Below are 13160 nucleotides of genomic sequence, written 5' to 3'. Positions count from 1 at the left end.
ATATAGGCCTGCAGAAACAGTTCGTTCCATTCTCCTTTATTTATTTATTTTTAATGATATTTATTGAAAGTTTAGAATTACAGAGAATAAAAAAGAGAGAAGGAGAAGAAGAAGAAAAAGAAGGAAATGAAAAGAAAAAAGAGAAAAGAAATATATATATATATATATATATATATATATATATATATATAGGTTTTGGTGTCTTCGGGTGTCTTCCCGTGTAAGAGTCGGGGTGTCTGTGCGACGTTTCGACGAGGTCTCACTCGTCATCTTCAGGCTGGTGCTTTCGGCTTCTTGTTACTGGAACAGAGCAGAGTCTGGTGTTTGAGTTCCTATAAATACTGTTGAGGGGTGTGGTGTATAGCCTCCAACGTTCTGGGCAAAGAGGAAGTTCCTCTTTGCCCAGAACGTTGGAGGCTATACACCACACCCCTCAACAGTATTTATAGGAACTCAAACACCAGACTCTGCTCTGTTCCAGTAACAAGAAGCCGAAAGCACCAGCCTGAAGATGACGAGTGAGACCTCGTCGAAACGTCGCACAGACACCCCGACTCTTACACGGGAAGACACCCGAAGACACCAAAACCTGCATTCCTGTACCCGTGAAAATCTACGAAAGCATATATATATATATATATATATATTTGCTTTCGTAGATTTTCACGGGTACAGGAATGCAGGTTTTGGTGTCTTCGGGTGTCTTCCCGTGTAAGAGTCGGGGTGTCTGGGCGACGTTTCGGCGAGGTCTCACTCGTCATCTTCAGGCTGGTGCTTTCGGCTTCTAGAAGCCGAAAGCACCAGCCTGAAGATGACGAGTGAGACCTCGCCGAAACGTCGCCCAGACACCCCGACTCTTACACGGGAAGACACCCGAAGACACCAAAACCTGCATATATATATATATATATATATATAATCAGAAAAACAAGGAATTAAGCAATACAAGTCAATAAAAACAAAAAAAGAAAAAAACAAAACACACAATACATCAAAACCAACAACAACAAAAAGAGGAAAAACAAAAAATTTAAAAAAAACAAATCCAATATTTCCAAATCTTTATCTTTCGTTAACTTGTTTCATCGACCTCCTCACACCTCCCTTTTTTGTATTCTAATTATTAATTATCTCAGCAAATCCTTTCCATCTTTCACTATATTCTATCATTAAATTACCTTAATTTATTTTAATATCTTACCATAAAAAGCCCTAGGGCTTAAAACTTAAAACTTATTTATACATAATTCCTTATAGTATTTCTACCAAAGCCAAATAGTTTCATTCCAGCATTTTTCTAACACTCGTTAATTTTACACTAATTCTCTAAATGAATTTTTAAACTTTCTTCCAATCTTCATCCATCGTCTCTTCTTCCTGGTCTCGGGTTTTGTCAGTCCTTTCTATCCCTTCCATCTAGTCCATTAACCTGGTGACCTTCTATCCGAGGCTCTTAAGTCTTTTCCATGTCCCTGCTGCAGGTCTTCTTCATGTTTATACCTGCACTTTACTTTATCTTCTGCTGATCTTGTTCTTAATTTCCTTCCTTTCTCACTGAGGGGTAGATCTCGGGGAGACTCCAACTTGACAATGTCTTTATCCCTTCTCGACAGGTCAGCCCACTCTCCACAGTCAGCACTGAAATCCAAAAGATATTTGAAGGCATGTTTCAAAGTCCCTCCAAAGTTAAGGGCCCCCACAACTCCAAGCTCCCCCTGGCCCACAACCAGATCCCCAAAGTCAGAACATCCCTGCATAGGGGGATCCATCCAGCTTCCCATCTCCAAACCAAACAGTACTCCATCTCTCCCAATCTGACTTTCTCCACGTTCAGTCGTCAGAAACAACAACTTATTGAGGCTCTCTCCATTTCTATTACTTGAGGTTCAGCAACAACCTCCTCCTTTATCTTCTGCACAACTTGCCCTGTCAAAGCAAATTCCTGAGATGGTTCCTGAGTAGTTTCTATTTAGGTATTCACCGTTTTTCCAAAATTGCTAACTGCAACAGTCATCAAATCCATCTTTTCATGTAGCTGTTCCAGTAAAGCGCTTGTCTTGCAAAGAGCAAGCACTAAAACGTCTTCTAAACACATTCTTGCTCAAGATTAATGTCAGGTTCCCACGATCCTTAATCTCTGCAGCTGTAAAATTCCCCAGATTGACTCCAGCAACAGTATCACAAGCTCCCTCTAGAGGAAACAATTTCTGTTTGTATCCATCTTTTTAAAAGCAGCTCCAGCAACAAAATTACTTTCATTTTCCAGATATTTTATTCCTTTTTATATGCAGAAGGAAACATTGGAATCAATATGTTTCTCTTTTTTAACTATCTGTCAAAAAAACATTTTATTCACAGTCAATGAACTTCCCCAAAGCGTCTGCCTCTGACACCCCGTTCCCAGGTTCAAGACGGTGGAAATTTGTCTTTCTTTACTCTCTCTCCTGCAGGTTTAAACAGTCTCAAATCTGCCCCCTCTTCTCCTGCTTCCAAGGGGGGTTTGGTGTTTTTAGCTGATGAAAATTTAGTCCTTTAAAAACGACTTTCCAGACTTTAGCTTGCAATGTCTTTGCTTCAATCTATTTACAAAAGCGGAAGGCGGACTTCCTGTTTAGACCTTCCCGCTTCAGTGCCAAATTAATTCAACTTTTAAAACTCCAATTCTTCACTTTACTCACGGGTAGTTACTTTTAAATCCAATTGTCCACAGGAAAAAGTCAGCGCTCTCCGGCAACAGCTGTGCGGCTTCACTCCGTGAAAGTAGCAATAAGTTCACAGCACCGCGCTGCTCACCCCACTTCGCTCCGGGGCCCCAAAATGGGTTTCCCCGCGAGTAGGGCAGGCGCTCTTGGTGCCCGCCGAATCCCACGTTCCCAGGCTTCCTCCGCCTGGGATTTTTAAGGGGTCCCCGCCTTCGCCATGGCAGCAAGACCTGATTCTCACGGAGCGGGTTCCTCTCGGTCAGAGGAACTCCGCCACTGCCGATGGCGCTAACCTGGAAGTCCGTTCCATTCTCCTTTAAATGCGAAGCTGAAATAGGGGTGGAGAACCTGTTTTATTGGACTGCAGCCCCCATCAGTTCCATCCAGAATGATCAGGATTCACGGGAGTTGTAGTTCAACATCTGGAGGGTTGCAGTTTCCCTACTGCTGCACTAAAGCATGGGTCATAGGAGCCAACTCCAAGGGCCCTGGGGGCTTTGGCCCCAAAATAAAATATTTGGGGGGCTGGGCCCCCACAAAGTCAATGGGCATTCCCATTCCAATGATGTGTGTGCACTGCATCATGTGACTGATTATGGGGGGTGGGGCTTATTTGGGCCCCCACTATATTTTTTTCAAGTTGGCATCCCTGCATGGAGCAGAGCCTTTTTAGTGGTGGCACTTATCTTATGGAATTACCTTCTCTGTAGTCATGCTTTGGAACTGAATTACCTGGCTAAATGTATTATGGCAGACTGTTTCAGAAGAGGGTGGTGCAACTGGGAGAAGTTTGCCCCCCTCCCCAGTGATTTCAGTGTTGGACTGAAAACAGAGATGGGAAAAATAAGAAAGCTATGGATAGAGAAACAATATATCTCAAGATTTGTTAGGGCAAGGAAACAAACTCTGGAGTCTTCTTGTTCTGCTGGGGGACAATTTCAATTCAGTTCACATTTAAAAGGGAACCTACCTAATTTACCATTACTACAGTCCTTCAGAATTCACACTTCTCTGAATTTTACAATACAGTTCTCCAGCCAAGTAATTTGTGCAAAAATCCATATAACAGGGGGAACTGTGTGTGCATATGTTAATGAAAATAACATACAAAATGCACTATATTAGGGGAAATTACTTTGCGAAACTGTGTATATAAGGTAGAACTGCATACAAAAATGTGTATACGATGAAAAGATCGCATTAACATGCTGGTGAATTTTTATAAAGACTTCTAAAAAAACTAGTTTGGAAATGTGGAGAGCTGAACTTGAATGTGGAGACTGGAAAAAGGAGAAATGGAGAGGAAACCAGAATGGACAGATCTGTCCATTCCTGTAAGGGGTTTGGCTGCCTTTATTCCTCCCCTCCAAGCTAAACCAGGCAGCTGATGCAGAACTGATATCGAGAATGCCTACGGCTTTCAGAACAGCAGGCTTTGGAATGCAACAATCACCACCAGTCATCAATATCAGTCTGCTGGATTCCCTCCAGCATGAACCTCCAGGGATCTTGGTAGCTTCAGTGGATGAAAGAAGATGGCAGTAGGAAGCAGTGAATCACTTTGCCCTTTCCCCCAGCGCTCATAGCCCCCAAGTTAGAATTGTGTCCTTATTAAATCATAGAACTGTAGAGTTAGAAGGGATCCCAAGGGTCATCTAGCCCAACCCCAAGCATTGCAGGAACCTCAACTAAAGAATCCATTGCAGATGGCCATCCAACCTCTTCTTAAAAACCTCCACGGAAGGAGAGTCTACTACCTTCCAAGGGAGTGTGTTCCACTGTTAATACCTCCATTGTCCAAAATCATTGTTGCTTATTATGCAATGGTACTGAGAGGCACATGGGAATAAGAGATAAGGAGCTGCCCAGAGTCATCCAGTGGACTTTGTGTATGAGAGATGACTGAAAGAGGAGGCATGGTTTGATAGCAGTTAGGGATGCAAGAGATATTTTAATGTAAACCTGCCTAATTTACAGTTCCTCAAATGATAGATGGATTGTAGTACACCTGTCCTTCAAACGTCACACTTTTCGAAAGTGTGCAGTGCAATTCCCCAATCAAAAACGAAGAGCAAAAATGTGTTAGGGAATCATTCTGCAAAGAAACAAAAGTAGAAGGTTTCTAGAAGGTTCCAGAGTTTTTCCTTTATGTTTGGGAGTGGCACTCTGAGTTTAATTGGCATTGGCTGGAAGGGCCAATAGGACGACGACCACTGTTTGCAGAAGCCTTATAGCAAACGTCTGTCTGAAGAGTTGTTGTTGTTGTTTAGTCGTTTAGTCATGTCCGCCTCTTCGTGACCCCATGGACCAGAGCACGCCAGGCACTCCTGTCTTCCACTGCCTCCCGCAGTTTGGTCAAACTCATGCTGGTAGCTTTGAGAACACTGTCCAACCATCTTGTCCTCTGTCGTCCCCTTCTCCTTGTGCCCTTGTGTCTTTCCCAGCATCAGGGTCTTTTCCAGGGAGTCTTCTCTTCTCATGAGGTGGCCAAAATATTGGCGCCTCAGCTTCACGACCTGTCCTTCCAGTGAGCACTCAGCGCTGATTTCCTTCAGAATGGATAGGTTTGATCTTCTTGCAGTCCATGGCACTCTCAGGAGTCTCCTCCAGCACCATAATTCAAAAGCACCAATTCTTCGGCGATCAGCCTTCTTTATGGTCCAGCTCTCACTTCCGTACATCACTACTGGGAAAACCATAGCTTTAACTATATGGACCTTTGTTGTCAAGGTGATGTCTCTGCTTTTTAAGATGCTGTCTAGGTTTGTCATTGCTTTTCTCCCAAGAAGCAGGCGTCTTTTAATTTCGTGACTGCTGTCACCATCTGCAGTGATCATAGAGCCCAAGAAAGTAAAACTCCTCACTGCCTCCATTTCTTCCCCTTCTATTTGCCAGGAGGTGATGGGACCAGTGGCCATGATCTTCAGCAAGCCACTCCAGTATCCCTGCCAAGAAAACTCCATGGACAAAGTCTGAAGAGTGTTGCCTGTCAATTCTGCTGAAGGACTGTTGCTGTAATTTACGATGTGTGGGAGATAAGAAAGACTTTTGTTTGAAAGTGTACTGTTAATTGCTGTTTATTTTAACAGTTGAAAATATCTTTGCTACTGTAATGCTTGTACCCGGGCTGGGAATAAAATCTCTTGACCGAGATTTCACAGAGTTTGTGAGTCATCTTTATAACAACTTTGTCATTGTACACCACTTCCGCGAGAGAAAGAAGATAAACTCTGCTAAACGGTTTAAAAGAGGTATTACCTAACCACCAGTATCTGTGCAGTGAAAGTGTGTGGACGATAACCTCTAATAAAATGTGTCTTTTAGAGAAATGTGGATAAAAATGTATATTCCTGATTGTAAAATGTGGTGCATGGAAATAACATCCAAGATGCATTTTATCTGGGAAAATTGTTTTCTAAAATGTGTATGCTAGGAGACAGATGCACCAAAATACTTATGTGTTTTCATGAGGACTTAAAAATCAAAACAATCACATGCTGATGCTGGAATATTGCAAATTGAACTAAAAATTGGAAAAACGAGAAACCGAGACACACCAAGACTGACAGATTCACCCATCCCTAGCTGCAGTACATGTAAAAAGGATCTAGGTGTCATAGTCAATCATGACCTGAACATGAGCCAGCAATGCGATGAAGCTGCTAAAAAACCTAATGCAAACTTAGGCTGTACTAACAGAGCATAGTGTCGAGCTCAGGTGAAGGCATAGTTCCATTGTATATTATGCTGGTCAGCACACATCTTGAATACTGTGCCCAATTCTGGGTGCCACATTTTAAGAAGGACATCAATCTACTGGGGAGCAAGACCAGAGGAGGGTGACCAGGAAGGTGAGGGGTCAAGAAACCAAGTCCTATGAGGAACAGTTGAAAGAGGCAGGTACATTTAACCTGGAGGAGAGAAAAAATAAGAGGACACATGATTGCGGTCTTCAAATATCTGAAGGTCCATCCTGCAGAACATGGAGAAGACTTGTTCTCTTTTGCTCCAGAAGACTAAGACTAATTGGTGGAAATGACAGGTCAGCAGATGTTAGCTAGTCATTAAGAGAGACCTCCTAACAGAAAGAGCTGTTTGGCAATGGTGCAAAGAGAGAGAGAGAGAGAGAGAGGTGGTGGCTGGAGGTATCTAAGCAGAGGATGGATGGCCATCCGTCAGAGATGCTGTAGTCACAGATCCTGCACTGAGCAGAAGGCTGGACTGCAAGGTCTTTTCCAAATCTGTGATTCTTGTGCCAAGAAATTAATGCACATACGTTTCCAGTACCGTGACATTCTTCTCTTTCGCGTTGGCTCGACGCAGCAGGAAAGGACTAAAGATGTCGAGAGAGTCCCCCTGGGGATTTAAGATGCCAAGATGAATAGTGGTGCTGGAAGAGAGGCAGCTAGCAGAGTCCTTTATGAAAAGCCCTCCCCAAATGGTACCTGCAGGCAAGGAGGGCCTAGACTGTGAACAGTGTAATGAAGGCCGACATTTCCCCTCTCACAGTAGCTTGCAAAGCACGTCCAAGAGATCTCACAGCCAAAAAGACTCCGTTCTAGCCTACCATTTCCTCCCTTGTCTTTATTGAAGGCTTAAGCCCAGCAGCTGACGTTAGATCTCTTTCCCAGCCCAAGACAGAGTTCACAGCAAAATCTCCCTCTGCAGGCAAAGTCTATTGGCAGAGAAGGGCTAAATCTCCCTAGTTAAGGAGTGGAGAGATGGTGTTGGGCTTGGCCCTGATGAGAGAGGGGTGGAAATGATTGGAATTTGTTTTTTGCTTTGGCTTTTCATCTCCTGTTGCATTTCTACAGTGAGTACTGATTGAGTGTTTTACTGAAGTCAGAAATCAGTACTGTACAGTCATACCTTGGAAGTTGAATGTAATGCGTTCTGGAAGTACGTTCAACTTCCAAAGTGTTCGACTTCCAAATCACGGTTTCTGATTGACTGCAGGAAAATCTGGGTTTTGATCATTTGGGAGCCAAAACGTCTGAGTTCCAGGGCGTTCGAAAACTAAGGTACAACTATACACAGTATGGTGGGTGCATGGAGTGTGATTGTTGAGTAACTGGGCTTGACAGCAGGAAAAGAGTTTGAACTATTAAGTAAATGCAATACCGTATTGGCCTGAATATAAGCATCACTTTCCCCCAAAATTTTGACCGCGAAAAGTTAAAGTGCGGCTTATATTCACGACCTTACGGTATGCAGCCAGCAGCACGGGGCAAACAGCGCCAGGAACGTGGTGAAGCGGTGCCCGTCCCACACATAGTCTCCCATCCTCTCCCACAAGGCTGGGAAGGGAGAGAGAGCAAGGAAGGGAGAGGCTTATATTCAGGTATCCCCCCCCCCCCAATTTTTAAGGTGCCGTTTATATTTGGGTGCGGCTTATATTTGTGCCAATACAGCAGATCTGAAGTGGTTGGATAACAGGGAGAAGGGAGCAGTTATTATTTAGTGACATATATGTGATATATCACCCCATGTGTTAGTATGCCATGTGGGATAGTAATAACAGGAGTGTAAATTTCACGCAAAGTGGGATAACAGTGAGAGCAGCCTTAATCTGCGATATTTTGCTGGCAGTGGTGCAGGATAATAGAGAATCCTTGACAATGTGTGTGTTTCTAAAATGACTTTTGCAGCTCTAAGACCAACTGGACGTTTCCTGAGGTTCACGAGCAAGGGACTGGTCCAGATGCTCAAAGTTTTATACAGTAACCTTTTAGAGAGACCAATTCACAATAATAAATTGGTATAGTTAGAATATGGGCTGAGCCCATCCGTGGTGAGTCACAGTCATGATAAGGTTATGAGATTGGTGGGGTGTGTGTGTGTGGAGATTATGACACTCCCAGCTCCACCACAACTCAGCTAGCTCACAACCCAAAATCAACTCATTGGCTATGCTCTCTCCTGAACCCCTTTTCTAAGGTGTCAATCAGCCCTGAGACTGCTCTGTCTAGGAGGGCAACTCTCAGGGCTGGTTCAGCTGCAGGTCAGAACAGAGACTCAGAAATGAGCAGTAAAGTTGATTCTTTATTCAAGGAAGCAGAATCCAAACAGAGAAGCCTATGAGCAAGACTGGCTCCAGTAAACCAATTTCCAGACCTGACAATCTGTGACTCCTTTAAGTCTCCTCCCTGTCCAGCTCTTTCCCCATCAGTCTTAAACTCTGTCGGGGACGGACTCTCTGTGCTCTCTGAGCTCTTTGCTCTTCTACATGCAAAGCCCTCCATGCCTTTGGAGACAAGGGAGGAAGCGAGCTGAATACAGTAGGACTGGCTGGCTCCTTTGAATCTGTTGCAGCCTCAGCCCTCACCTCCTCCTCAGCTGCCTGGCCTACATCTGCAGTGCTTTCTGCCTCTTTTTCCTCTCTCTCACCGAAGCCTGTTGCTTGTTCAGCATCCAACCATTCTGCCCACCCCTGTTGGTCCTCTGACCTATCTTCAGGATCCCACCACCACTCCCTTGGCTTTTCTAGGGGGTTCTCCTGCTGGAGCCTCCCACCACTCCTCCTCATCCAGCCAGGCCCTGACAGCAACTGACCTTCAGAAATATCATGTGTGCTGACCAATTTGTTGAACAAACAGTGTGTTTGTGTGTCCCACTCACTGACCCTGGAAGAATTGTTAGGAAATGTGCTCATGAATCCCCTGTCATTGCTGGAGGTGACTGCTGGACATTCAGGAACCCATGGGCCCATGCTCTCAGTTAACTGTCAAATGAATTACAGCAATCTCTAATCAGCCAAGGGCTTCATTAATCTGTTGATGGTGCAACATGAAATGGAGCCCACACGTTTTCCTGCAAATGGAAGGAATTACTGTTCCCATCGTAGTGGTGTTCTGTCTGTCCTTTTACACGATCAGCAACTGAGAAGGACTTTGCTCATATTAACTGCCAAGAATATTGTTTTAAAATTGTATTTTTAAAGTTACAAAAGATGCAGACACCCACTCTTGAGCAAATCCACATTGCAACTAAAAAAACAACTGGAATCAAAGCTAAACAGAAGAATCTGGAAAAGAAAGGAATTGGGGAAGGGCTGGTGAGGAAGGTCAGCAGATGCTGTGGGAAAGGGGGACTTATATTTTTGAGTTCTGAATACCATAAGGTTTTAGTCTTTAGTTTCGTGTTTTTTCTTAAACTCAATAAAATCATATATATATATATTAAAGAGAGTAAAGGTAAAGGTAAAGGGACCCCTGACCATGAGGTCCAGTCGTGACCGACTGGGGTTGCGGCGCTCATCTCACTTTATTGGCCGAGGGAGCCGGCGTACAGCTTCCGGGTCATGTGGCCAGCATGACTAAGCCGCTTCTGGCAAACCAGAGCAGCACATGGAAATGCTGTTTGCCTTCCCATCAGAGAGATACCCATTTATCGACTTGCATTTTTTGATGTGCTTTCGAACTGCTAGGTTGGCAGGAGCAGGGACCGAGCAACGGGAGCTCACCCCGTCGCGGAGATTCGAACTGCCGACCTTCTGATCAGCAAGCCCTGGGCTCTGCGGTTTAGACCATAGCATATAGCAGCAGACATATTCAAAATACCCCACTTTGTTCAGGAAATTAGACTCAAAGGGCAGTGGTTTTCAAAACATGTTCTAGGATTAGACCTAGCATCTGTACTCAAGAGTTGCTAGGGTCACTGGCATTGACACTTGCTCTGCCCCCAGCAACTGGTGGTGAATGTCAATTTTATTTTATCGCAATACAATAGAATGATGAGGCAGCAGGAGAATTGTTGGAAATTTAAATGGTGTCACATAATATTTTCTGAAATGAACGTATAGCCTGTAAGAGCACCCAGAGTATATTCTGGGGCTCAACCTTGCAAAACTCTGGCTGAAATTGAACACTCAATGCTAGTTTTAGCATTATTCTTTGTTGAAATGTAAAAAAACGCTGAAAGTCGACTTATAAACGAGGCAGAGGGTATTCTTTCTTTTTTGTAATAATTAGCCAGTGCCTGGAAAGGATGCTAAATGAGAATAGCAGTACTATTTAATTAATAAGGTAAAAAGGCAAAGGTAAAGGACCCCTGGAAGGTTAAGTCCAGACACAGGCGACTATGGGGTTGCGGCATTCATCTCGCTTTCAGGCTGAGGGAGCCGCATTTGTCCACAGACAGCTTTCTGGGTCATGTGGCCAGCAGGACTAAACCATTGCTGGCACAATGAGACACCATGACAGAAACCAGAGCACATGGAAACGCCATTTACCTTCCCGCCACAGTGGTACCTATTTATCTACTTGCACTGATGTGCTTTTGAACTGCTAGATGAGCAGGAGCTGGGGCAGAGCAACGGGATCTCACTCCGTCGCGGGGATTTGAACTGCCAACCTAGTGATCCCAAGAGCCCAAGAGACTCAGTGGTTTAGACCACAGCGCCACCCACATCCTTTATTTAATTAATATCCTAAAATACACACAACCTGATGGAAATAACATATAACATTTCCCAGAATGAAGCCAGATGAGTTGCAGGAATCTCGCTCCTGAAGCAAATCACTGATATATTTTAGGACTGAGCAACAATCTGAGGTGGATTCACCCCACTGCACCCCAAGAAACTATATATATATATATATTCCATTTCTAAAAGCGTATTTGTTTTATAAAAAGAGTTGTTACTAATGCAACAAACAGAAACGCCGCCAGGCAAACAAGATACTCTCAAAATTGTAATTAACTTTTTATCCAGGCATGGAGAAGAGCCAGGATCATAGCTGTTGGCCTCTGTGCATTGGCTGGCTCTGCACTCCTTTGCTTTTAAAAAGAGGGTGAAAATGGACTACAGTTTGTACATCATTTATATGCTTAGCGAGAGAGAGAGAGAGAGAGAGAGAGAGAGAGAGAGAGAGAGAGAGAAGCAAATGCATATTCATCACACAGGAGACTGCACCTATAATCTACCCCTGGTTTCTTCCATACGGGAGCATAGCAATGTATGAAATCGTTTGCTTACAAATGGAAACAGGACAGAACTGCTTGGCTCTGTCTTGTTTAAAGAGGTTGGAAAGAGGGGGGAATGGTAAGCAGGGTGGGGCCAGGTGGTTATGCTTCTGTTCTTCTGCTTAGGGTATGTGTGGAGTTTTGTGTCAGCGTTACTTGTATGGGTTCTCTTACTATTCGCTTGTTGTATTTCCTTGGTGGCGAGAGAGGTTGAAGGGTGGCTTAGGGTGTGGTTGGTTGTCTTTGGCTGGCTGTAGTGAGATTTGTTTTTGTGTGTGTGTTTTTTTGGATCAGGTTAGCCAGATTGATTCATATGTTGTCGCCGGGTTCTTGTTGTTGTCTTGTTGGGCTGTGTATGTGATAAAGGGAAACCACACCGGGGTGAAGGCGTCTTCTTGTATTTGTCCCCGTGTCTGTTTTAGTTTAGCGGTTAGTTTTTCTAATAAGGCAAATCGTTTGCTTACAAAACAGCCCTAAGCCTCTATTGCAGCGTAAGTCCACCAGAGGGACCCTTCAGACTGTGACACTTAAAAAAACCCAAGTCTACAAATCTGGAGGTTGCATTACCTGTGAATCCTGCACGGCAGCTGCACACATAACCCGATGCTCTCTGGTAGCTGAACTCCGAGGGTAGCTCTGGTATTCTTCCATACCGGCTCGACCATGATAGTTCCACACACTCACTCCCGTGGAGGCAGGGATTACTGCTACACTCATTTATGTCCGTTTCACAGTGAGACCCTGCATAGCCTGCAGAATTGAGAAGGGGCTGTAACTTCAAGTTGTTGAGGACAGCGATCTCATTATCCATTATTTGGGCTTGTGCTATATTCGCTGTGGAAGCAGCAAAGATAATATTGCAGAACACCTGAGGGGCCTGAAAGGATGAGGCCGGGGAGAGTGAGGAAAGCTGTAGGAGAAATCAACCCACTTCTGTATCCATCTTTTTACATTATTATTAATTGAATTTATACACAGTCATACCTCGTGTTGTGTTAGGTTTATGTTGCTTCTTTTTGGCTTGTGAACACAGCAAACCCGGACGTGTATCCTTCTGGGTTTTGCTGTGTGTGCACGCGCAGAAGCGTTCTGTGCACTTTGCGCATGCACAGAAGCACTGTATCGCACCACACGCGTGCGCAGGAGCAGTGCTCTAGTCACGGACTTTTCAGGGTGCAAATAGCACCCCGGAACAGATCGAGTCCGTAACTACCACTGTACTGCCCTATACCTGGGGGTCTCAGGGCGGTTCACAGAATAAAATCAAGATATAAAACCACGAAATACACAATAGAAATAAAAACAATAAACCCAATAGCTACCCCCCCAAAAAAACCCCCCACATTTTAAAAGGGCATAGATCAACCAAAGGCCTGGTTAAAAAGGAACGTTTTTGCCTGGCGCCTAAAGGTGTATAATGAAGGCGCCAGGAGAACTTCCCTGGGGAGACCATTCCACAGACGGGGAGCCACTGCATGTATTTGGCATGAAAGC

The 13160-nt window shown here is 44.3% G+C and overlaps 1 protein-coding gene across 1 annotated transcript in view; it reads right to left on the bottom strand.

Moving 5' to 3' along the window:
* Nucleotides 1-13160, bottom strand: part of CRB1 (crumbs cell polarity complex component 1) — a 148916-nt gene that overhangs the window by 71886 nt on the left and 63870 nt on the right. The window contains exon 5 of the mRNA XM_082225414.1: nt 12234-12416. Within this exon, the coding sequence (XP_082081540.1) occupies nt 12234-12416 (183 nt within the window). The remainder of the gene's footprint in view (nt 1-12233; nt 12417-13160) is intronic.

Source organism: Podarcis vaucheri (assembly GCF_965113315.1).
Source record: "Podarcis vaucheri genome assembly, chromosome: 6".
Classification (NCBI taxonomy): domain Eukaryota; kingdom Metazoa; phylum Chordata; class Lepidosauria; order Squamata; family Lacertidae; genus Podarcis; species Podarcis vaucheri.
The sequence above is the reverse complement of the archived record's forward strand: the minus strand, read 5'-3'. Positions and strand labels throughout refer to the sequence as shown.